Source organism: Lissotriton helveticus, chromosome 5_1 (assembly GCF_964261635.1).
Source record: "Lissotriton helveticus chromosome 5_1, aLisHel1.1, whole genome shotgun sequence".
NCBI classification, from domain to species: domain Eukaryota; kingdom Metazoa; phylum Chordata; class Amphibia; order Caudata; family Salamandridae; genus Lissotriton; species Lissotriton helveticus.
The window spans coordinates 749797745-749823623 of NC_136065.1; the positions used below are offsets into that span (position 1 = coordinate 749797745).

At 50.8% G+C, this 25879-nt stretch overlaps 1 protein-coding gene across 4 annotated transcripts in view; it reads right to left on the minus strand.

Annotated features, from left to right (window-relative positions):
• Positions 1–25879, minus strand: part of GBF1 (golgi brefeldin A resistant guanine nucleotide exchange factor 1) — a 2365494-nt gene that overhangs the window by 968180 nt on the left and 1371435 nt on the right. For all 4 annotated transcript variants that reach the window (XM_078643218.1, XM_078643217.1, XM_078643220.1 and 1 more), the window contains exon 24: positions 15814–15990. In XM_078643218.1, the coding sequence (XP_078499344.1) occupies positions 15814–15990 (177 nt within the window). The remainder of the gene's footprint in view (positions 1–15813; positions 15991–25879) is intronic.

Here is a 25879-nt window from a genome sequence, read left to right on the forward strand (position 1 = left end):
AAAGTTCTTTTGAAGTTACCTCCACATCAAAGACATTTTGAGTATAACTACAAGGGCTCTGACTCCACATCGTGAGACATTGCATGGAACCTATTTTTTTTTTAACTTATTTTTATTGGCATTTTTTATTATTTGAACAATACATACCTTATTGTTAGATATATAGGCAATAAAAAGTAGAACATTCTTACAAAGTTCCAATATATCGGTGGCAAGTGGGTCGAATCTGTAGAGTCCATGTACCAGCATCGTTGGAGAATTGGGGGGGTGTAAACTCGGGAAAGATGCATGTGGGCGCAGAGTGCGGGCAGATCAGGAAGGATAAGGGGCGGGTGACTAATGGGTAAATGAGTCGTGCGATAATATGCCAGGGTCGCTAGAGGGGGGGGAGTTTCTGTGTCAGGTCGTGTGCAGGGACCAGTCGACAGAAGTATGGGGTGTAGAATGCAACTGTAGGCAGCACAGGTGTGTCATCAGCGGGGGTTCTGGGATCGCGGACGTGCCTGCGTGGGTGGAGGAGGGGCAGCGGGAGCGGGCGAGTGTGTATCCGGGACTTCGTCGCGTGTCAACTGTCTAAAGCGGTGGAGTAGCATGGCCCATTCCATGGAAATGGGGTGTTTTCGGGTTCCCTTAATCTCCTCTTCGCGTAGAGCATCCTCCTCTGCCGCTGCCCATTTACATACCGCTCCCACCCAAGCCTCTGTAGGGGGGCCCGTGGGAGATCGCCAGTGCATGGCTATACATCTTTTTGACAGTAGAAATGCTAGTGAGATAAAACGCTCATGCGCTGTAAGATGCTTCTGTATTCTGAATATGCCTAACGCGTTAGCTTCCCAAGTGGCCAGGGTCGTAAGTCCCGTAAGGTCTCTCAGAGTATCATGTACAGTCCGCCATAAGGAGTGGAGGTCGGGGCAGCTCCAAAACATGTGGCAAAAGTCAGCGTCCGGGGAGTGGCACCTGGGACAAAGGAATTGAGTGTCGGGATAGAATTTTTGTAAACGTGCTGGCGTCAGATACGCCCTATGGAGTATGTTGTACTGTATGTTTTTGAATCGGGCGTTCCTAGATATCTTTTTGGGGGCCTCGAGGGCCTTGACCCATTCCGACTCATGCAGTGGACGTCCGATGTCCTCCTCCCATGTGGCACGTAAAGTCACCAGGGGTGTATTTGCCAGTTCGCTTAGCGCCTTGTATAACCAGGTGATTAAGTGTCGACCCACCCCCATGCGCAGGATAGCATGTATGACTGGATGTGTGTCTGGTTCTCCGGTGTGGAGGTTGTGATGGGGATGGAAGCCCTCGAGGAGTTGGCGATACCGCAGGAATTGACCCGGGGGGAGATCGTACTCAGCCACAAGGCGGTGGCATGGTTTAAGCTGTCCTTCTTCAAATAGGGACTCCATGTCCGTGATCCCGCACGCCGTCCATGCCGTGAGCATGTTGGTCGGGAAGTACGACTCGAGTCAAGGCCAGCCAGCCAACGGGAGTAAAGGGGAGTACAGGGGTGCTCCGGGTGACATCCAGTGAACCCGGAGCATGCACCGACGCTCCATCGTAACCTGTAGGGCAGTGGTTCCCAAACTTCTGACTCCTGAGGACCCCCTTTGAGTCACCACTGGAAGCCGGGGACCCCCAAGCAATTTGTAGCAGTTAAATTTCAAACATTAAAACAGAAATTCGAAACAAATACACACGTGTGCACACAAAACAAATACTCAAAGGATTTTGGGGCCAGATGGACGACCATTTCATTTAGCGCCTCGCAATTGGCGACACATTGCGAGTGGCAAATTGCGAGTCGCTAAATCAAATGTACATCAGTGTGTTTAACACCGTTTGGGATTCCCAATGGGGTCGCAAATTGCGAGGTTCATTAATATTAATGAGCCTCTCGCAATTTGCGAGCCCATTAGGAATGCCAGCCCTCCCAGCGATGGTGGCCTGCTGGGCTCTGCAGGCCACCATGTCTCGGACTGCTTTTAAATAAAGCAGTTTTAAAAAAAAAAAATGCAGCCTGTTTACCATGCGTTAAAACAAAAAAAAAGAAAATGAAACGTTTTCGTTTCATTTTCTAAGGGCAGGCAGAGGTCCCTGGGACCACTGCTTGCCCTTAAAAAATAATTTTGCATGCATTTGCAAAGGGGAAGGGGTCCCCTGGGGACCCCTTCCGATTTGCGAATGCATTACCATCTACTTGAATTAGGTGGTAATTGTGACTGTTTTGCGACCGCAAAACATTTGTACATGGTTTTGAGACTCGCTATTTGGAAGGGTATGCCCCTTCCAAATAGCAAGTTGCAAAACCTATTTAGAGAGTTGCAAACAAATTGCGACTCGCTAAATAGGCTATGTACATGGCCCAATAGGTTTTTGCATGCGCAAACGGGTTTGCAAACCCGTTCATGCATATAAAAACAGATCGTACATCTGGCCCTTAGTATTTTATATTGACGTAATAGCCCCTCTGTTACATGTATTTCATTTCTTTTATAGCATCTCTCATACCATTGTAGGATGTCAGAGCACTTTACATCACACACATATAGAGACATTGAATCATACATGTAAATCAGTGTGTATATAAAATGTTTAAAGAGTGCTTGGTCTGGAAGGCACAAACTCAGGATTCAGAACATAACACAGTGGCTAGCATTGACTTTAACATTAAAATGTATTTCGACCCAAATATATCTTTTTAGCAGCATCAGGATAATGAATAACTGGGACAAAATATAAATTACTAACTGGTACCATGCAGTTTGCAAGCAGCTCTTTGATGACAGTTTATAGGTCACTCTGCTAGATTACGAGTGTCACTTATGAAGTGCACAGTAACAAAAGAAACTCTGTGACAAAAGCAGTAACCACGAACCTAGGCACATAAAATACTGCTTTTTAAGATGCATGTCACACGTTGTTTGCAGTAGGCACATTAACCCTCTGTGCTACATTAGTTAAATCAAAGCTGCCACTGAACAAAACTCTCCTTGCTCTCCAGCAGGTACATTAATCACTGGCATTCTCTTGACACTTTTATTGTTGCTGGAAAGCTGCTAATTATACAAGAAATGTTTCTGTGCTTTTAGAACTGTTATCTACGGACCCCCTGGGAATGTGTCACGGACCCCTGGGGGGTCCGCGGACCACAGTTTGGGAAACACTGCTGTAGGGGATATGCATCGCGGTTTGGTCCCGGGAGAAGGAGGCGGGTAAGCTCCGGTGTGGGAACCCTATCTGTTGGGGTACATGTTTCATGTGGGTGCCGGCCCCCCGTCCAGAAAGAAAGCCATTGGAGTTGTGCCGCTAGGAAGTAAGACTCGAAGGACGGGGCCCGAGGCCCCGCTGGGTGGTTGGCAGTTGGAGGGTCTTCAGCGCTATTCTGTGTCTGCCTGATCCCCAGATGAGTGTACCAAGAAGGGAGATGAGGTTGCGAAAGAAAGTTTTGGGTGGAATCACCGGCAGATTCGTAAAGTGATACAGGAGCCGGGGGAGCATTATCATTTTAGCTAAGGCCACTCGGCGAATCAGGGCTAGTGGGAGCTTGGTCCAAAACCCGACCGCCGAACGAAGGTTAGCGAGCGCTCTGCAATGGTTGCCCTCAAATATGTCTGTGGGAGAATGGTAAAGTCGGACCCCGAGGTATCGGGGAGCCTCTGTAGTTCAGGACACCCTCTGTGACCCCATCCAGATGTCGCGAGGGGGTAGGTCCGTGTGGAATGGGTACACCGTAGACTTGTCCCAGTTGACCCGGAGGCTGGAGGCATCCGCGAATTCCGTGAGAGTCGTCCATATGGAGGTCAGGACAGCCGAGATGTCCCACACATAGATTAGGATCCTCAGCGTACATGGAGACGCTATGAGTGACGCCCGCGAGTGGGATGCCCCAGTGTATGCCCTCCTGGCGCAATCTAATGGCCAGTGGTTTGACCGCTAGGGCGAAGAGGAGAGGCGAAAGGGGGCAGCCCTGCCTCGTACCCCTCCAAACCTCGAAGCCCGCGGAGTGTTGTCTCCCTATTCGGACCCGTGTCGTTAGATCTGTGTATAATAGTCGCGTGTACGCTATGAGAGTGGGGCCAATGTTGAGGCGATGTAAGACAGAGAATAGATATTGCCAGGTGAGGGTGTCAAAAGCCTTCTTGAGGTCAAGGATGAGGCAGGCGGAACGCGGGTATATGTCTTTCACTTGATCTTGCACATGAAAGACGCGGCAGATGTTCTGAGAGGTGTTCCTGCCGGGGACGAACCCGCATTGATCCGGGTGGACTAGAGGGCGTATTATTTGAATATTTCAATCGGCTAAGATTTTCCCTAGGAGTTTGCAATCGGCGGACTAAAGCGTAATGGGGCGATAAGACGCCATGAGGTGTGGGTCCCGATGCGGTTTCAGAAAAGTCACGATTACAGATTCCCACAGGGATTGGGGTAACACTCCTTACTCAAGGGCCGTTGCGAACATGTGTGTTAATTGCGGGACTAATAAAGGAGAGAATGCCATGTAGTACTCCAGCAGGAGTCCATCAAGGCCCGGGGCCTTGTTACGGGACAGGGCACGTATCGCTTGGGTGATATCAGCTGGCACTATCTTTGAGTCCACCGCATGCTTGTCGGCATCTATGATCGCGGGTAACGGCAGCGGATCAAGGAAATGATCCACTGAGGACGGGGAGGACTGGGTCGGGGTACCATACACCACCGCGTAATAGTGTTGTAACGCTAAGAGGATCTCGTTCTGGGAGCGCACTAGGATGCCATCAGGATTGATGATGTCAGTAATTGGCTTGGTATCGGTGTCTTGCCGCGCCAACCAGGCGAGCATCGCGCCTGTTTTATCCCTTTCTCTATGCACCCGGAGGCATAAGCCCTGAAATTATATTTCCGAAGGTCGGCGCAAGCCGCCTGGTAAGCCGTTTTCGCCGCGGCCGTAAGCGCAGCATGTTCCTCGGAAAGGTCGACCCGCTTAGTGACCGTGGCAAGATGCTGTTCCGCCTTGAGAAGTGCCTGCTCTAATGTGCGTCGAACACCGGTGATTTGTTTGATACATTCCCCGCGTGCCACCACCTTGAATGCATCCCACTCCACCAATACCGATGAAGCCGTGCCTGCATTGAGTGTGAAGAAGTCCTGTACACTCTGCGTGTGCGCGCGTTTAACGACCTGGTCGGTCAGACACTCCCGGGGTAGTCGCCAGGTGGGGACGGGTGGGTGCGGGAGGCGCCAGTTGAGTCGCAGGATGTGGGCATCATGGTCCGAGACAATCCTGCCCAAATAGTCCGTGGAGACAATCTTTGGGAGGATCGGCGTGGAGCAAAGGAACCTGTCCAGACGCACCCGTAAATTATGGGGAACGGAGTGGAATGAGTATAGGCGTGTATGTGGGTGCAGGTGTCGCCATGCATCAGTGAGTGCCCAGTGTGCGGACCAAGCTCGGAACTTCTCCGCTTGTCCAAGGGCTGGGGAGCGCGGGGTGGGGGGTGTGAGTGATCCAGGGCGGTGTTGAGAGTGCAATTGTAATCCCCTCCCAGGAGCCAGGGAACAGCGGTGAACTGGGCCAAGACCCCCGTGAGGTGATCCCAAAATTTGTCTTGGTCTAGGCTAGGGGCGTAAATGCTCCCCAAGAGGATTACCTGGCCATCAAGGAGCCGCTCCAGCAAAGCGTACCTGCCCTCCTTGTCCACTATCCGTCTAAGTTCCCGGAAGGGGGTTCCCGGCCTAACCCAGACCAAGGCGCCACACGCGTACGCTGAGTAGGCCGTGGCGCAGATCGTGCCGCGCCATTTAGCCTGTAACCTGCCTACTTCAGTGCCATTGAGATGAGTCTCCTGCAGGAATGCGATTCCGGCAGCCTGACGTTTTATGTACGAGTATACAGAGTAGCGCTTTCTTGGCGTGTGAAGGCCCCTGACATTGAGTGTGAGGACATTAACGTCCGAATGTGGTGCCGCCATCATTTTAACACCCGCATAACAGGTGGAGAGCACCCATGTGACCCGACAGAGTGTTGCCGTATGTATCGTGTGTATGCCGACTTGCGCCAAGCTATAGAGGGGGTGGGATGGTAGCAAACAAGGGTGGAAACTGCTGAAACAGGGGGTGGGAAACAGTCCCAATACATGGGATACATCACCAATGGTGGCATATCCAAACGAATTTCCAGCTAGGGGATAGGTACAACAAGAATCTGCGGGGTGGCAGTATGTGTGCGCGCGAGGCTGTGCGCAGATCGGGCTTTTGGAGGAGTAATGAATGTCGCGCGTGAGCCTTCAGGTTATGAGCGCTGGAGCGGCGCTAGGGGAGTGCATCGTGAGCTAAGCGCTCATGGGAATGGCAAAGAGAATTACTCGCTACGAAGAGGCACCCAATTGTCCATCCAGGATTGTCCGCTGTCTGCGGGGTTACCGGGGGGGGGGGGGGGGAGTGGCGGAGCCGCCCCCGACAGTGTGTTGTCGCTGTCGTTTTCTCCCTCTGAAGTGAAAATGTGCGGGCGGTGTTTGCATATCAATCACCGCCTGCAGGGCCTCTCGGTGCTCCTGCACCATCTGTGTCAGGTCCAGAGACTCCAGGGGGGAGGACCCCCGTCGTCTGGTGGCGTCATGGTGGGATTGTTTCGGGCCTCCTCTTCTGGACCTCTGTGGTTTGGGGCTGGGATCGCGCTGGGTCTCTGCCCTGGACAATAACGGGCAGTGTTGGTCCGCCCAATCCTGCGCCTCCTCGACGGTGGTAAAGAAAATGGCGGTGCCCTTGTGTAGGATCTTGAGCTGAGACAGAAATAGTAAGGAGCATTGGATATCGTTCGTGCGAAACCGTCTCTTAACCTCAAGGAAGGCGGACAGCTGTTGTTGGACCGCGCGGGCATAATCTGGGAACACCATTATCTGTTTGTTCTCCACCTGCAGGGGTCCAGCTGTTCGGGCCGCCCGAAGCACCGCATCACGATCGCGGAAGTGTAGGAATTTAGCAAGCATCGGTCACGGGGGAAATCCTGGCCGCGGTCTCCGGGCCGGAACCCTATGGCGCGCTCAATGGAGAAGAAAGCAGAGCGGTCCGCGGCAGGGGTGAATGATTTAATCCACGTCTCCATATAGTTCAGGGGGTCTGAGCCTTCAATCCCCTCCGGCAGACCCAGTACGCGGATGTTGCAACGCCTCGACCGTCCTTCCAAGTCAACTGCGCGATCTTCTAGGGCTGCCACGCGGTGTAAGACCTCCTGCAGAGTGGTTTGCTGCTTCTTAACAATGGGTTGCAGGTCAGTTAATGTTTTCTCCCCCTCCTTTACTCTGTCCGCAAGCTTCCGGTGGTCGTCGCGGATCAGGTTAACGTCGGTTGAGAGGGTGCCCAGACGTTCTTCCATTGACAGCCGGGACAACTCAATGGCCGCCAATACTTGGTCCAGTTTCGCCTACAAAGTGGGGTCAGCCTGCGGCGTGTTAGTCTGCGACCACGCCCTTGTGTGGGGCATATTTTCAGGAGCCGTTTCTGGGACGGTGGCTACCTGCGTACCTCTTTGCTTCCCCTTGGCGGCGATGTGTGAGACCCCACACGGCGTCAGTGGCGAGGAGGAGTGTGCTACTCGGCGATGACCAGCCCGGGCAAACGAGGGCAGGATGTGGACCAGTGTCCGCCAGGCGTCCGCAAGTCCCAGGTCGTGCATGTACTGTCCAGGAGCAGTTCAGTAGATCCCCCGGCGCCTGTGGAACAGCGCGCTCCGAATGGGTGTTGGAGAAGAGGCTGGCAAGAGAGGGGTCCAGACCGATGTGCTGCTTGCGTGGCTACCGGGGATCCCCCAGAGTTCACGAGCCAGTAGCAGGAGCAATCCACGGCACGAGGCAAGGAGAGTCCTCAGGTCGCCATGTCAGGGTCAGGCAGCGTCGACAGCAGGGAAGAGGGGGGAGATGGCAGGGCGGTCTGTCCGGAAGGGCGGGGGGTAGGAGTACTCAGCTCACCTGGAGATATCGGGCCTGTGATAGTCCTCAGGGGGATCGGCACGCTACATGCTGCACCTTGCCAGGGGACTGTTGTGCTGCCAGCAGGAACCGCCATTTGGACTGCCTGCCTTGTTGGACTGCCTGCCTTGTTCTACTGCCTGCTGGGTTGCAGGAAGAACTACTACTTGCGCAGCCTGATGTGCTGGCCTGCTGTTTGTTTCCCTGCTTGTGTGCCCCCGACTGGTGAGCAATGTGGTCTGCTCCTGGATATTGCTCACTTTCCCGGCAACTGACACGAGTGAGGTGCTTCTTTTGGTGAGGGTCTGTAGAGTCAGAAGTTTAATTTGAAGTACAGTGCGTGGTGAACGATTTGTCTGCCTCAAACCGGCCTGATTTTAAAGCCCTTACTCCCTAGTGATCCCTGGGACAAAAGCAGGCACCCACTTTGGTGCGCTCATGGTTTCCGGAGCTTTTCCTGGTAGGCTGAAGGCCTGTATATGCAGACACCTGTGTCCACATTTCTATATCTGCCCGCCTGTATTCCCGGCATCTTAATTTTACCACTTTGTGTGCTGTGTCCCAATGGGGACCCACGACAGCCGTGACCTGGTGGAGCGGGACATTCTCCAGACCCGTGTTTCTTCGCAGTTAAGCCACACAGCATTCATAATCCCCCCTTGTGAGGTTCCCTCTGCCGTGAGAGACACAGAGAGTGGGGCTCACCCCTCAAGTGACTACAGAAGGTTTCCCCCTTGCCGGCGGCCTCCACCTTCAATCAAAAGGGAGAATGGGACCTCTAGGGACATGGGGACCGCCCCCTTTTCCGCAGGCATACATGTGGCGAGTTGGGACCCAGACTGTTGTTGTCACCGCCCTGCCTTTTCTTCGCGGACGGTAACCCTCCCAATTTTGGGTGGGCACGAAGGGCTGTGGGATCTCCAATGTATGGGGGCACATGTGCTAGTATATTTTTGGGGGCACAGGACCTTTTGCATCATGGGATGACGCCTCAATGGAGGGCCACCCCTCCCCATTTTTTGTTTGTTCTTAACTGCCCTAAATTACGGTCTTAAAGATAACATGTATATGATTGGTGATTTATGAGTTTCATTTATTACCTGACACATTACATGCCCTAAACGTTGATGTATAGTGTCTGGGTCCTTTCAATGTCAGGATAACAAGTACTAATTCAGGATTGCATTGGATGTAAAGCAATAATGATTCAAATACTTTTACGTTATGATCTGTTACATTACCGGCCCTGAACTTCTTGTTGTATGCCTTTTATGCTTTGAGTAGTCAGAATAACAAGTACTATATGTGAGAAAGTGCCATCTTTCTTGCATTGGTATGCCCCCACTTTTTTCTGAACTGCTGATGTGCTTTGATTGAGTGTGCCCTGGGCTCCTGCCAACCAGGTGCCCAGGGCCTGTGTTCCTTCCCTAAAGCTGTGTTGAAACAAAACCCAATTGGCATCACTGGCCTCCTATCAGCCCCACGTAAATGGTACCCTAGGTACCCAGGGCATGGTGACCAGAGAAGACCCCTAAGGGCTGCAGCGCTCATTTTGTCACCCTTAGGGGCCCTGTACCCTGACACCCACACACTGCCTTTGCAGACTAAGTGTCTAAGTACAGGACTAAACAGAGTCGACATGGCACATATCCCTGTGTGCCATGCCCACAACCCCACTGCCCGGGCATACATCAGCCACCCCTCTAGCTGGGTGCCCTATGCCAGTGGTGTGGGCACAGGTGCATGAGCCCTGTGCCCCTACAGTACCCAAGGCCATTCCTGGGCACTGTAAGTGCAGTGCTGCCATTTAAGAGTATATGGTGCTGGGAAGTCGTCCTTACGAACTCCACAGCACCATGATGGCTTCAATGAACACTGAGAAGTTTGGTATCAAACTGCTCAGCACATTAAACCCGCACTGATGCCAGTGTGAGGTGTAATGTAAAATGCCCCAGAGGGCATCTTAGAGATGCCCCCTGAAACCTAACCTACAATCCATGTCTGGACTGAGAGGTTGCCTAGGCTGACACACAGCAGACAAGTTGCTGGATCCCTGGGTGGAGAGCCCCCCGCTCTCCTGGGCCTGCAACAATGCACATCCTGGGCGAGGTGCTAGGTCTCCTCCACCAGGATGGGCAGGGGGAAGCTTCAAAGGCATGCCGCCTCTGTGAGCTTCTCCAGACCATTTGCTGTGCCCAGCAACTGGCCTCCACCAGTTCTGACCCCGACTCTGGCGGGAAGACTGGCGGGAAAACCTACGTCAGGAAGGGGGGTGTGCCAGCCTGTGCCAACCCCACCCCTCAGGTGGGAGAGACGAGGTGAAGCACGACCCCTGGCTCCGGCCATCTTCAAGATGGGGAGCCCTGCCTAATCACAGCTAGGTTCCTGCCCCCCTCCCACAGAAGAGGAGCAGGCTAGGGGGTGTACCCACCCCAGGACAGGGACCTATTGGTCCCTGCCTTACCGGTAATGCCCCAAAATCCAGTATTTAGGGGCTCCCTGAACCTTCCTTCCTCAAATCCCGTTTAGAAAAACAAGAAGAACAAGAAGGACGACCTGCCGTGCAGCTGCTTAGAAAAGGAGGACGACAACTGACTTGGCCCCAGCCCTATTGGCCTGTTGATCCTTGAACCTGCTCCTGCTTAACCCCGGCGTCTCCTGCGGGCAGCAACCTCGAGAACCCTGGAGGACCTGCCTGCCTTGACCCTCTTAGAGACTGGGACTCCCATGAGTAGAGGCTCTGCTCCAACAGCATCACCCCTGGTTCCAGCCAGAAACCGCGAATCCAGCCCACTCTGCACCTGCCGAGCCCAGCCCGTGCCCGAGTGAACCAAGACCACGAGGACGTCCCCCCGGTGACTGGGACCCAAAGTCCAGTGCCCTACGACCCTCCTAGACGACCCAGACGACGCCTGCAGCCTCAGAACCAAAGACAACCCCCCCAACCGCGACGAGCTGAGGGTAAGATTCCCGACACTCAAAAACACCCCTGCACCCGGCTCCCTGTGTCTTCCTTTGGGGTACCTACCTCTTCTCCAAGATCCCAACTTACCTCTCAAAGTGGTGGTCGCACTTGAAGAATCACCGTCCCAGAGTCTGCAGCCTTCGTTCCCTTTTTACCTTTTCCATTGAATAACATTGGGCGCCCGACGGCTCAAAAGCACCCTGCACCCAGCCGCCCGAGTGCCGCTGGAAGTGCAACTACTACCCTACTCTACTTCCCCACTTGCCCTGAGTAAGTGACCTGGAGCCCAGCTCCCACAGCCGCGTGGCCTCCTTGCTTGCAGCCACCAACGGAAGGCCCCCTCCCCTCCATTGGATAACATTGGGCCTAACTACCTCTTCACCCAGCTGCCCCTGTGCTGCTGAGGGTGTATCAACTGTACCTACCTGACCCTGGGTGACCCCGGAGTCAATGCCCAGAACCTTAACTTCACCAGTCGAGTACTTACCTGGAAACCGATAACTCACTTTCCTGCCATAGGATAACATTGACTGGTTTGACTCGAAAAATCTTCTAAGTGTGAAGTTTTGAAGCTTTAAAATATTCCTATAAAATCAGACGAATACCGAATTCAGAAGTACTCACCTGTGATCAGGAGAGAAGCCAGAACTGTACCTTGTGGTCCAGGACTGAACCGCAAAAGTAATCCTAACCGGGCTTATTAGTAACCTGTATTTTCTCCATAGGAATCCATTGTCTGCTTTTCTATGAAATTTCTTTTCAAGTGTCTACTTTTGAAAACTTGAAATATTCCTTAAAAATCATACCAACTACTGAAACGTAATTACTTACCTGTCTTAGGCAGAGATCCCAGTGCAGGACCTAGGAGCCCAGACCTGGATTAACAAAGTACCGAGAACGTACTTTACCTGTAACCTGAATTTTCTCCCATTGGATAACATTGCTAGATTTTCACTGAAAAGTTTCTAAGTGTGAACTTTGAAAAATTTTTTTATATTCCTTAAAATTCATTGCAATAACCAAAACATTTTTACTAAACTGTTTTCAGCTTAGACCCCAGGACTGAATCTAGGATCCAGTCCCGGAATTACAAAAGTAATTTACAAAGTAATCAACTGCATTTTTGTAGAAAAACCCCATTGAGCTCAATGTTAGATTGTGTTTAGAATTGTGTTGCTTACTGCAACCCCTGTACCTGTTGTGTTTACAAAGTTATTTCCTTTCTGCAAAGTAATTACTTGAGATCACTCATAATTGAGAAAAGTATATTTTTGACACCGGTTGGTTCTAAAAATAAAAACACTATATCTTTTGATATAAAAACAATTGGCCTGGAGTTCAGTCCTTGAGTGGGTGAAACCTTTTGCTGACTGAGTGTGTACAACAAGTGCTTTAACCTGCCCTCTGGTATTGCCTTACTGCTCGACCAAGCTACCACTTTTGAGAGTAAGGTCAGCCCTGACTTTAACCTCTGTTATATCTCTGGGGTTGGTGGTCTCTATACACACTGTACCTTACTTTGGTCCAGTATATATAGAGCCACTTTATCACACTATACGTACAAGCTAATTACCTTCGGTAACGATGTATCTGGTAGAGATGATTCTAGCTGCAGGTTCCTCAACGTAGAATTATCCCCAGGCGTGAGACTGGATCTGGAAAACCTTTCTGCCACAGCATACCTGCGCGCCGGGGGGATGACACCACGTGACTCCGCCCTGACGTCGTCCGCGTTCGTGACGTCAGCGAGGATACATAAGTTCCACCCAGGTGCGCCTACGTCAGCTTTCTTTGGAGAACTTTCCGCGCCACAACGCGGAGCCATCACAAACAAAACTGTGAGAATACTGGCACAGTGTGTGAAAACCCAGCTATACAGAAGGGAAAGAAACAAATGGTGAGGAACAACACCATCCAGAATAGTGCCAGGTACTAAGGCACCAAGTCATGGAATGAAAGAATAGAGGGCAGCTACTGTAAGTAAGTCCGTAACCAACATAACAGCCTCCTTAGAGGCATAAGGCATGTGAAAAAGGGCACAGCAGACAAAGAAGTCTGCAACCATCGCCCGGAACAAAGAAGAGTTCCACGTCAGAATGGAAGAGCAGTAACAAATCATTCCCCAACCACACCAGAAGGGGGGCGGGGGGCACACATTACTTAAAAGAACTGAAGGGCGAGACCCAGCCAGGAGACCTCAATTCCAAGGACTGTAAGAGTCAGAAGTGCAAACAAACACAGAGAAGCAAGGCACAAAAAACCCTACATTGGAGACCAAATACATGGGTGCAAAAATACCCAGGCATTTGCACGCAATCACCAGAAAGGAAGGAATGGAACAGCAACAACAAGGCGAGCATCCCCCTAGGGAGGGAATAAGAAAAAGGGGACACCCGCAGAGGACTGCCGCCCTGAAGCAGGCGAGTACAGAAGACCGAGAGGGGTCCTTGCAGAAACGGGGAGGAACGGCGGGTTGTGAAGGACTCTGCAGTTAGAATCGTCTCTACCAGATACATCGTTATCGAAGGTAAGTAAATCGTACATCTGATAGAGACTACTAGCCGCAGATTCCTTAACGTAGAATGGATACTTTAGCCATACCCAAGGGGGAGGAGGGTCTGCGAGAGGACCTCTCCAGCTCAAACGAGCACAGGACCCCAACAGGGGACCAGTCACGAGGACAGGGAAAAATAATACCGCCAATAAAATTTGCAGGTTGATAGATAGTGTAGTCTATAGAATCATAGGTAGGAGATGCCAAGCACGTCTAGGTTAGACGTGTGTGTGTCTCCCTAGTCCATTTGGGGAGGTGCATCTGGGACCATATGAAGGTCATAACGACCGAAATGCATTGGACTGATCTAATGAACACATATGTACATTCAGAATGTTTAAACAAAGAGTAAAAGAAAGAATTATAAGAAAAAATAAAGAATATAAACAGACAAACTTTTGTGTGAAACTTTTTAGGAACGCTGGGCAATCCCCAGTAGGATCGCATAGCAGTGCATCAAGGGATGCTTTCACCTTTTCAGAGGAAGGCACAACTTTGTTCTGCAGAACAGCCAGGACTACCTATGATTCTATAGACGACACTATCTATCAACCTGCAAATTTACTGGCGGTTTCTGTTTCTCTACAGACTTATTACGGTTTGACCCTAACACTTCGGTTACACTATTGGACCCAGTACAGTGGAGCCGGGTTGGAATGATCACCGGCTTTACGATTACACCAATTGCTGACTCACCTGACAGCCACATACTTGCACCTCTACCAAGTCATAAACATCGCCACTTGTGCCCTACCAGGTTGGAATTATCACCGGTTGAGGGACTACCCTGAGCTTTGGTATTTCCATTCAGCCCTGAAGAGTCGGGTGACTACCTCTTTCCCTGATGAAACACGTGTTGGCTGGCTGCGCTAAACAACTTGTAATAAAGAACTCAAGAAAACAAAAATACTGTTTAATTTTGTTTCTGTTTAAATAATGTATGTGTTCACGGGAGATAGGTACATGAGTATGTGGATACTGCGGCCAAAATGTTCCTCATACGGCTTGAGCACAGCGTCAGCTCATTCCACGACAATCATTTCGACCCATTGGCCCGCTGCAGGACAGGATCAGGAGCCGGCAGGGACATCACGGAGGCAGATTACAGGGGCAAAAGTGTCTGGCCCCTGCAGCAGCAGCACCTCTACACTAGAGGAAAGTAGGAAGCCTTAAGTAGGTCCCCACCGCTGCCGCCCAGGGTTCTTGGCAGTCCTCATGTGTGAGGTGCGACTGGCCAATAGACATGGGTGTAGTCACAAAACCCACGGTGCAACGATGTAATCAATAGGTGGGGCAGCAATTACCATCGGGGTCAGGTCCTGCCCCCATGTGTTTGGCTTTCTTGTGCTTTGACATTCTGGACAATATTTGCTGTGAAGAAGTGTGTAGGAATGGCCTCAAGACCAGGACAACGGTGTGGGGTTGGAACAAGACCTATGCTTTGATCTGGAAACCATATTGTGCTCAGTGACAGACCTTCACACCTTGGTTCCAAATTGGTTTGGGGAGTCTGAGGGCTTACTTGTCACATGACAGAGCAATGCTCAGAGCTCAGGTGCCAACATCTGCTTTCTGCAGTCACTGCATGGTTTGATTACTGAGTCTTTGATGGGGGCATCTTTGTTTGTAAATTTAGGGTCATCAGAAATCAGCCAAAGCTGAGAGCAGAGCTCCTGATCCACTTCAAAGGGCAAGGACAGAAAGGAAGTTAAGTCTGTGTGAAAGGGAGGAATTTATATACGGCTCAACTCCATAACTTACAGGGCAGTACAAATTCACTGCACAGACGTAAGGCACCATGTACTCCGGCATACAAGCATTGTTGGTTATTTTTTCCAGGACCAGTCGGTCGCCTGGAGATATTCTAAATGTGAAGACTTTACAGTTATAAGTTTCCATCAGAAAGAAATACAGAAATATGTACTGTAAAGAACTGGGATTCTATACATTGAAGGGGGATTATTTATAGGTTTATGAAAGTATTTTGGCATTTCAATCCACTCATGATTCCATGATGACAAAACTTATGTTTCTCTATTTTCCTACTTCCATTAGTTACAGTATCTGTTTGGAGCCCTTTCAGGAAACGTACGCAGTTCGATAAACTCTTGAATTACCTTACCCTGTCTCAGACTTTTTCTTAAATACGTAAGAAAGGGATAGTTTGCGTTACAGGTCCAGTTATAAACAATTTTCAAATTCTCTGAAAATCATGACAAAAAATAATTGAATGGAAATAATCAACCTGTGGCAATTATGATGCATCATCTGAAAAGTTAAAAAAAAGTTCTCTACTGGATTGCACACCACCTACTGATCCCTCATTATTAATGTTAATGATAACACTGCATTACCTCCACCATGGTCTTTGGCAGTAACTGAGCTCGAAACAATTGCAGCATGGAGTCCACTATGTTTTTCCAGCCTTCTCGCAGTATATCCCCATGTCGATGAGCCAACTCAAACACAGTCTTTGCAGCAATCTGTGCTTTAGGGTTGCCTCCAAAGTCTATAGGCAGGCTCTCAATAGTCTGCATAAAAAGCAAAAAACATCATTAAGTAAGTTGCCTATGATGGATAAGCAAAGGTCACTGTGTCAGTTCTCCTTCTGGCACATAAATGTAAACAAAAAACGCAAAGAATAGTGGGGAGTCAGAAGCTATGTATGACGAACAAGTTACTTACCTTCGGTAAGGAGTAGTTTCTTACCTGTAGCTCCAGTTCTGTAGTAGGGGTATCTCTGTTATAGTCATAATCTAGTGAATAGTCCCGCTCATGTGCGTGGACCCCGGACCAATCAAAAATAATCTCTTAAACTGTCTTCATTGCAGTCCTGCATAGACACTTAAGAGAAAATTAAAGACAATAATGCAGCCTGTAGCTACAAAGCTACACTGTCCAGTACTTCAACTAGAAATGCCAAGGATATAACACCAATAACACATTTTACACAATCTTTCAAGTTTCACCCTTAGAGAAACTTTCCTCCCCTCACCAAATCCTTGGAATGATAGAGAGGAAGGTAAGGACAGACAAGCCTCCATAGGCTGCCATTATGTGTCTGGAAAAGGGATACCGTGCCTTTAAGGAACTCTCTGGAGACCCTCGGTATCCCAGCATGCTCAGCCCCTTCCTTTTACTTTCAGTTCTTTTTGAAGGTGTATAAAGCAAAGCCTGTAGCATACATCACAGTACCATTTTCTCCACCGGGGAGGAGGGCGGGCGCTTACGACTATAACAGATACCCCTACTACAGAACTGGAGCTACAGGTAAGAAACGACTCCTTCTGTAGTAGGGGATCTCTGTGTACAGTCATAATCTAGTGAATAGAATGGCAAGCCCATCCAAAAACAACCCGGCGGTGGAGAAATATATACATCACCACTATTGTGCGAACAAATTCCGCAGCAAAGCCTGCCCAACCTGAGCATCTGCTCTGGCATCCGAGTCCAGACAGTAGTGCTTAGCAAAGGTGTGGGCCGACTTCCAAGTGGCCGCCCTGCAGATCTGTGCAATGGCAACATTTCGAAGCAAAGCTGTTGTAGCTGCTTTGCCCCTGGTAGAATGAGCCTTAGGCTTACCCCCTAAGGTCTTATTCGGTTTCTGATAACAGAGCTGGATACATGACACAATCCTCCTAGAGATGGACTGTTTCGAAGTAGGCAGACCAGTCCTAACCGACCCATAGTTGACAAACAGCTGGTCGGATCTACGAATATCCTTGGTCTTATCCAGATAGAATTTCAACACCCTTCTGACATCCAGGGAATGAAGAGACCGTTCCGCTGGGGTGGAAGGATTCTGGAAAAATTTTGGTAAAGTTATAGTCTGATTAACATGAAAATCAGAAATCACCTTGGGAAGGAACTTAGGGTGAGTACGCATAACAACCTTAGCAGCATGAAATACAGTATAAGGTTCCTGGCAACACAATGCCTGAATTTCACTCACCCTGCGGGCCGATGTGATGGCCACCAGGAACGCCGCCTTCCAAGACAAGTGCTGCCGTGAAGCCTTATGAATTGGCTCGAAGGGTTCCTTCATCAGCCTGGACAGCACCACATTCAGTTCCCATGAAGGCGAAGGAAGCCGAACAGGAGGGAACACCTTCTTCAACCCCTCCAAAAAATCCTTAATTACAGGAATCTGGAAGAAGGATGTCTGTGAAGGGAATTTTCTATAAGCAGTCAATGCAGCTAGATGAACCTTAATGGAATGAAAATTAAGGCCAGACTGAGCTAGATGCAGAAGGTATGGAAGGATAACATCCTCCTTGCAGGTCGTCGGATCATAGTTCTTAGACATGCACCAGATGCAGAATCTCTTCCATTTGTAAGCATAAGAGGTCCTAGTAGATGGCCTCTCAGCCTCCTTCAATATGTCCATTCAATCCTCAGCAAGATTCAAGTGGCCATATTGCAATATCTAGGTGCCAGCCCGTCAAACTTAACGATGAGAGGTTGGGGTGCACCATCTGCCCCCCGAACTTCGTGAGGTCTGGCCGACACGGCGGCCGCCGATGAGGTAGGATCGACCGGTGAAGCAGGTCCGTGAACCACCACTGTCTGGGCCATTCCGGCGCAATGAGGATCATCTGCGCCCGGGATCGGGCCAGCTTGATGAGCACCGCTGGAATCAGGGGAATGGGTGGAAAAGCGTACAGAAAGCTGTTCGACCAGCTGATCCATAACGCGTTCCCCAGAGTCCCCGGCTGGTAATACCTCGAGGCAAAGTCGCGGCATTTGCTGTTTTCTGTGGTGGCGAATAGATCGACTTCTGGAGTGCCCCACATGGCGAAGATGTCGTCGAGCACCTCGTGGTTTATGACCCACTCGTGGTTTTCGTGAAGCAACCTGCTGAGGGCGTCCGCCTGAACATTCTGCACACCTGGCAGATGAGTTGCCGTTATCGTCAGTCCTCTGGCTAGCAGCCAGTGCCAGATCGCCTGCGCTTCCTGTGACAGTGTGCGCGATCTCGAGCCCCCCTGCTTGTTGAGGTAATACACTGTGGTCGTATTGTCTGTCTGCACAAGCAAGGAGTTGGTCTGGAAGGACGGATGAAAGGCCTACAGTGCCAAGTGAACAGCTCGGAGTTCCAGGAAATTGATGTGATACGTGGACTCTGTCGGAGACCACGTTCCCTGGATCTGTAGATGGTCTGAATGCGCTCCCCAGCCCAGGAGAGACGCATCCGTCACGATAGTCTGAGTCAGGATGTCCTTGTGGAAAGGAACCCCTCTGAGGAGATTCTCTGCTGAGCACCACCATCTAAGGGATTGTTGGGCGTGAAGAGACAACTGAATTCGGTCGTCCCAACACCCTTTCCTCTGGTCCCACTAGTCCTCCAAACATTCCTGTAGCAGCCTCATGTGTAGGCACGCGTGCGGAGTTAGGAAGATACAAGAGGCCATCGATCCCAGTAGAGAAGACACCGTTCTCACTGTTGTAGATGGAGCAGCTATGAGAGCCTGAGCCTTCCGAAGGATGGATAAGCGTCTGTCCTCAGAAGGAGACACGCTTGCAGACAGCGTATTGATGGAGGCTCCCAAGTACTGCAGGCACTGTACAGGAATCGGGACAGACTTGGACAGATTTATGTGCCACCCCAGACGGTTCAACAGGACGGCCGTCCTGTTGAAGTGCAACTGTGCTTCCTGGATGGTGGAGGCTTTGATCAACCAATCGTCCAGGTAAGGGTAGACAAACACCTTGTTCTTTCTCAGGTGCGCTGCTACCACAGCCATGCATTTCGAAAAAAAGTCCTGGGTGCAGACTTCAGTCCACACGGTAGTACGGTTTACTGATAGTGATTGGCGCCGACGAGGAAGCGCAGGAACTTCCGATGTTTCCGTGCAATGGGCACATGGAAGTACGCATCTTGCAGATCTATCACACACAGCCAGTCTCCTCTCTGCAGCTGAGGATAAATCTGGTGCAAAGACAGCATGCAAAACTTTTCACTGCGAATCCACTTGTTTGTTTGTAGCAAATCCAGAATGGGTATGAACTCGTTCTTGTCCTTCTTCTGTACTAGGAAGAAGCGTGAGTAAAGACCCTTTCACCTTTGAGACAGAGGGACGCCTTCTATTGCCCTTTTTCTTAACAGGGTATCGGCCTTCGCCTGGAGCTCGCGTAGCTGGAATTGCGAGCCGACCGGTGGAATTGCTGGAGGCGGGCTGGTGAAACCAAGGCTGTAGCCACTGCAAACAATATTCAGCACCCACTTGTCCTGAGTAATGTTTCTCCACTCTGCCAGGTAATGTTGAATGCTTCCCCACACCGGAGCGGGTAACGGATGAGGGGGAAGAAGCACCTCAGGGCCTAGACCCAGCCGGCCTTTGGTCGCTGCGAAAGACTGTTGACCCCCACCGCCCCTCTGGCGCTTTTGGAATGGTTTCCGCTGGAACTGCTGCTGTTGTTGTTGCTGTCCAGCCTGCCGTCAATGCCCTCTGCCTTGCGCCCCCATACCGCTTCTGGAACGGGCGGAAGGTCTTCTTCTGTTCCTTAGGTTTTTCCAACCCGACAGGCGTCAGGGTTTCCACCTCTGCCTTCATGCGGGCCATCTCATCGTCTGCATGTTTCCCGAAGAGGGTCTCGCCCGAAAAGGGCAGGTTAGCAACCCTCTGCTGCGCCTCGGGCTTCAAGGATGTAAGACGCAGCCAGGCGTGGCGCCTCAGGTTGACCCCATGGCAGTACCCGTGGTCTGCCAAGAGGGAAGAATCCGCCGCCGAACTTATCACCTGGTTGGAAACCAGCAGACCCTCAGCGAGGATCTCTTGGAAATCTTCCCTCTTCTCCCGGGAAGATGTTCCGCAAACTGTTGGAGGGACTCCCACAGAGCCCAATCATAACGTCCCAACAGAGCTGAGGCACTCGCGGCCTTCATTGACGTGGAGGCCGGCCCGCAAATCTTCCTGCCTGCTGAATCCATCCAGCGGCTCTCCTTGTCAGGAGGCACTGTTGAGGACGGGGTGGTGGCGCGCTGTTTTCTCGCTGCCGTCACAATCACCGAGTCAGGCGTGGGCTCCACCCGAAGAAATGCCGGGTCCGAGTCAGGAGCCATATATTTCTTCTGCAGCCTTGAGGGTGCCGATCTCGTAGACGCAGGCGTGAGGAACAGTTCCATGGTCGGTTCCACCAGCGAAGGCGCCAAGGGTAGCAAAGGGCCAGACGGCTGCTTCTTGTGCAGTGTTTCGAAGATGACGGACGTCAGCGGAGCGGGCACAGTGAGCATGATGCCCAGCTTAGCCGCTCCTCGTAACAACACGTCCTGGAAGGACACTATGTCGTCTACTGGAGACACCCTCGTCCGAGGGGAATCTGTCAGTGTAGGTGAATAGTCCCTGGCACTAGAGGAATCCGTGTGGCGGAATCTCGACCTATCCCTCCTGTGGCACCATCTGGATCTTGTAGAAGAGCGATGGCGACTCCTGGATCTATCCCTCCGTCCGGAGCGAGATCTCGACCTCCGCGGCCTCGGATGTTCCACGAGCCGCAGCGGAGGGCGCTGTGGAGGCCTAAACAGGAGCCTAGGTTGCGGTGGCCCCGTAGGCGGCATCGGGAGATGTGGCAACGAGGCAGACCTCGGTGGAGGTGGAGGTGGTGGAGGACGATGAGGCGGAACCGGCGTCGGATGCGGAGTCGGGTTACGTGGAGGAGGGTCCTTCGGTAACGGAGGAGGTGTAGGTGACCTCGGCTTGGCGGGGGAATAAACTTGTGAGTGCTCCGAGCCCGGAATCTCTTCCCCTCTCTTCCTTTTCTTCGCCTGACCTGAAGGGGGGGACCAGGAGGCCTTACCCCTGGTAGCCGAGCGACGGCGCCGTCGAGACCGTGGACATGTGGTGACCGAAGTCTTGGCCTTGGAACGCCTCCTGGAGGGCGATGTTCTCCTCCTCGACGCTGAGCGCCTTTTCGACGTCGATGAACGCCGTCTCGAAGGCGATGAACGCCGTCTCGACGGCGATGAACGCCTCCTCGACGGCGATGAACGCCTCCTCGACGGCGATGAACACCTCCTCGACGGCGATCTCTTTCTCGACGTCAACGATCTCCTTCTCGACGCCGAACGTCGAGTCGACGTCAATTTTGAACGACGGCGACGCCTCGACGTCGACCGCCTGCGCCTTCTCTAACCCTCTCGACGTTGGTGATGACTCGACGACGAAGCAGTTCTCGACGTCTACCTCGTCGGAGGGCCCGTCGTCAATCCCCTCGACATTCGCCGCCGCTTCGACCCAGAGGTCATTCCTCTTGACGCCGACGCTATCGACGTCGACGGAGACCGGTGGCGTTTTCTGGCCTTCTTCTCACTGGGGAGCCCCCCAGAGGCCTCAGCACGGGCAGAGGAAGAAGGCCCTTCCTGCCCAGACCCACCTTGACCTTGCTGTCTTCTTTGCTCCAGTCCTTGGAGCCTGATCTTCTCTCTGTCCTTCAGGGTCCAGCTGGAAAACTGCAGGCAGATCTCACACGTCCCAGGAATATGAGAAGGAGGGAGACACAGGATACAGACCCTGTGTGGATCAGATCTTGCCTTCTTCCTGGTACACTCTGGACATTTCTCAAATAAGGCAGGCATATTTGATTCAAAGAGTGGCCAAAAACACTAGAAAAGTGAAGAAGAGGCAATAATACGTCGTGTGAAAACACTCTAACACTTTAAAAGTGCCAAAAAGTTAACAAAACACCCCAAAGGGAGAGCTCAATGCTCCAGGGTCCTGCTAGCAGGAGCCGGAAAAAAGAACTGAAAGTAAAAGGAAGGGGCTGAGCATGCTGGGATGCCGAGGGTCTCCAGAGAGTTCCTTAAAGGCACGGTATCCCTTTTCCAGACACATAATGGCAGCCTATGGAGGCTTGTCTGTCCTTACCTTCCTCTCTATCATTCCAAGGATTTGGTGAGGGGAGGAACGTTTCTCTATGGGTGATACTTGACAGATTGTGTTAAATGTGTTATTGGTGTTATATCCTTGGCATTTCTAGTTGAAGTACTGGACAGTGTAGCCTTGTAGGTACAGGCTGCATTATTGTCTTTAATTTTCTCTTAAGTGTCTATGCAGGACTGCAATGAAGACAGCTTAAGAGATTATTTTTGATTGCTCCGGGGTCCACGCACATGGGCGGGACTATTCACTAGATTATGACTATACACAGAGATCCCCTACTACAGAACGATGTATCTGTAAGAGGCATATGTTAGTTATAGATTCCTTACCTTAGAATTTACCCCAGGCGTCAGACTGGATCCAGAGATTATTCTTTAGCAGTACCCCTGCTCAGCGGTAGGTGGTGTTGGTCGACTCTGCACCTGTTGTCAGCATCGTGGTCAGTGGAAAGACGTTGCGATGCCTACTTAGGGACCGTCCCTGCGCGCTAACGTCAGTTCTGACACGACTTTCCCCGCTAGAAGCACAGAGCCATGTAAGACACTGACCACTGGTGTACAACAACTAGGGCCCTGTATGGGAGTCCCCATCGATAGCAATCAGTTTGTAGAGCAGGGAGGATGGGTGGGGCGGTAAGGAATCTATAACTAACATATGTCTCTTACAGATACATCATTACAGAAGGTAAGTAACTTGCTCATCTGAAAGAGACAGTTATAGACTCCTTACCTTAGAATAGATACCCCAGCAAAACCATCCCCTGAGGAAAGGCTGCAAACCAAGTTCAACCCAGAAATTCCTGGAGGACTGAATGGGCAAAATAGCCCTCCCTCTGGAATTGGCTGTCTAGGCAGTAATGTCTGGTAAACATGTGAATAGATACCCACGTTGCTGCCTGGCAGGTACCAGGAAGTGGACTCCACGTGCCAATGCAGTGGTAGCTACTGTAGTCCTAGAAGAGTGAGCATGCAGCCCCACTGGAGGTTAATTTATAGCTAAAGCGCAGCAGATCTTTATGCGAAGCACAACCCATTGTAAGAGAGTACGTTTTTTAACTGCCTCACCTTTCTTAGCACCAATATGTCCAACAAGCATTTGCAATGCAATAAGTCTCGCATTTATGCAAGTTTAAGCTATTGGCATTGAAAATGACAATGCCTTTTATTTACATTTTAAAAACGAAAACATAAATAAAAGCCATTGTCATTTACAATGCCAATAGCTAAAACTCACGTAAATGCAAGACCTATTGCATTGCAAATGCTTGTTATTAATGCCTCGCAGTTTTAGTGTGGCACAGCCAAGTGAGCATTAGTCTGACTGAGTCAGGGGTCACTCTACACTGGGAATAGTCATTGCCACAGAAAGTGAGCTTTGTATGCACTTGATGTTCACAATCTGCTCTCTGCACTTTCACTCAAAGGCCACTGTAGTTGAAACTAGAAGGGCTGGGTGGTAAAAACTGTCTGATCAAATCCTGGTCTAGCCCTCCAAAACCAACTCTTAATTGCCTGGCATAATAAATCAGTGTAGCACGGTCTGAGCACATGCAGGTCATCAGAGATGATTTCCTGTGCAAGGCGCGCTTAGCTTCTCTGCCCGTGCAGGGTACACTTTTATGTATTCTGCACCACGGCCATCAAATTCTGTTTGTTCTGCCTGGCAATGCTGATTCGCGCCTGGCACGCCACAGCTTGTGCAAGCCTGATCATCAGCAGCATGGGGCCCCGCACATACGTGGTTCTCTCAGTGTGAGCTACTTCAGCTGGACAGGTCTGCCTGCATCACCGAATGACTTCAGCGTCACATTCTTCTTGAGAGACTATGGCGCAGGTGCTGTCTCTTAACACAGTGTGGATTAAGTTAATCCATTCTCCATCTGCCTGCTGGACCAGCCAAAGAACAATGTACTTTATAATTCACTGAACACCCAGGAACCTTCGACCGGCCTTAAAATGTATATTTCACAAAATTCGTCTAACGGGTGAGTCGCTAGAGAGAGATTTTGATTAGCCTTAGGAATACGATTGTAAGTTATGTCTCATACAAAGAATTCTTCGTCTTAATGGGAACATCCTGAGTAGAAGAAACAAGCAATGGCCGCGCGGCCGTGAAAGTGACAAGGCTGCGCGGCCGCGAAAGTGAAAATAATGGTCAGCGATGCGGAGGAAGAGATAAGAAAGGCGGATGGCGGCTGCACACATGCTAGAGGCCAGGAAAAGCTTGTGGGTAGCACTTTCAAAACCCCCTTACGAAAAGTCGAGCAAGCAGCGCATGCGCTACTCTAGGATCGACCTAATAAAGAGCTGATCAGCCATCCGAAAATCCTTTGTGCAGTCAAGGTAGAAGGACAGCACCTGTTTTGTGTACAGACGGTGGAATCTCTCCTACTCCATGGAAGGGTGCGGAGGTGGGCAAAAGTTAGGCAAGGTGATAGATTGACCCATATTAAAAGGTGTAACCACATTAGAAAGGTAGGCCTTGTTCTAAGCACCACCTTGTCCGGATGCACAGAGAAGAAAGGGGGCTTGGAAGACAGAGCTCGAAGTTCACTCACATTGCGAGCAGAGGTGATGACAACAAGGAAGGCAGCCTGAGAGGACAATTATGAAGAAGCTGAAGGAGCACACAAGGTATGCGAGAATAAGGTTCAATCCCAGGAGTGAAGCATCTATCACCACTGTTAAATCTGGTTGAGGAAGGGAGAGGGCTCTGTCTCTGAACCAATCTTGGTTTGTAAACCACCCCTGCAGCTGTGTCGCAGTCCTATCTGAGATCTGGACATAGTCGCCAAGATTCCCTTGATGCTGCACCCACTGGAACTTCGTGTCCCACTGCAGAGCCCGCATATGCCATCTGGCATGATCCATCAGCAGGATGCAAGATGCCATGAGGGCCAGCAGCCTCAGAGTCATTTATCCCTGAAATCAGGGATAGAGGCTGAAACATCGGTATCATAGCCCGAATATCCCGGACTCCCTGTTTGGGAAGAAAGGCCCGAAAGTGCACCATGTCCAAAACAGCTCCAATGAAAGGGAGCATCTGAGAGGGGATCCGGTGTGACTTCAGCATGTTTATAGTGAACCCCAACGAATGCAGGAGGTACGCCGTAGTCTGGAGGTGGGCGACGACAGCCTGTGGCGAGCCCGCCTTCAACAGCCAGTCGTCGAGATAGGGGAAGACTGAACCCCTGATCTACGTAGATGACCTGCAACCACCACTATCACTTTTGTGAACACCTAGGGGTAGTGGTCAGGCCAAAGGGGAGCAGGGTAAACTGAAAGTGCTCGTGGCCCACCATGAACCATAGATAGCGTCTGTGGGCTGGCAGAACAGGAATGTGGAAATAAGCGTTATGAGAGTCCAACGCCACCATCCGGTCTCCGGGGTCAAAGTTAGACAGGACTTGAGCCAACGTAAACAACTTGAAGTTCTCCTTCCAGAGGAAGAAGATGAGGACCTATAGGTCTAGAATATGACTCGGGCCTTTGTCCTTCTTGGGCAGCAGAAAGTAGCTGAAATATCAACCACAACCTACTTC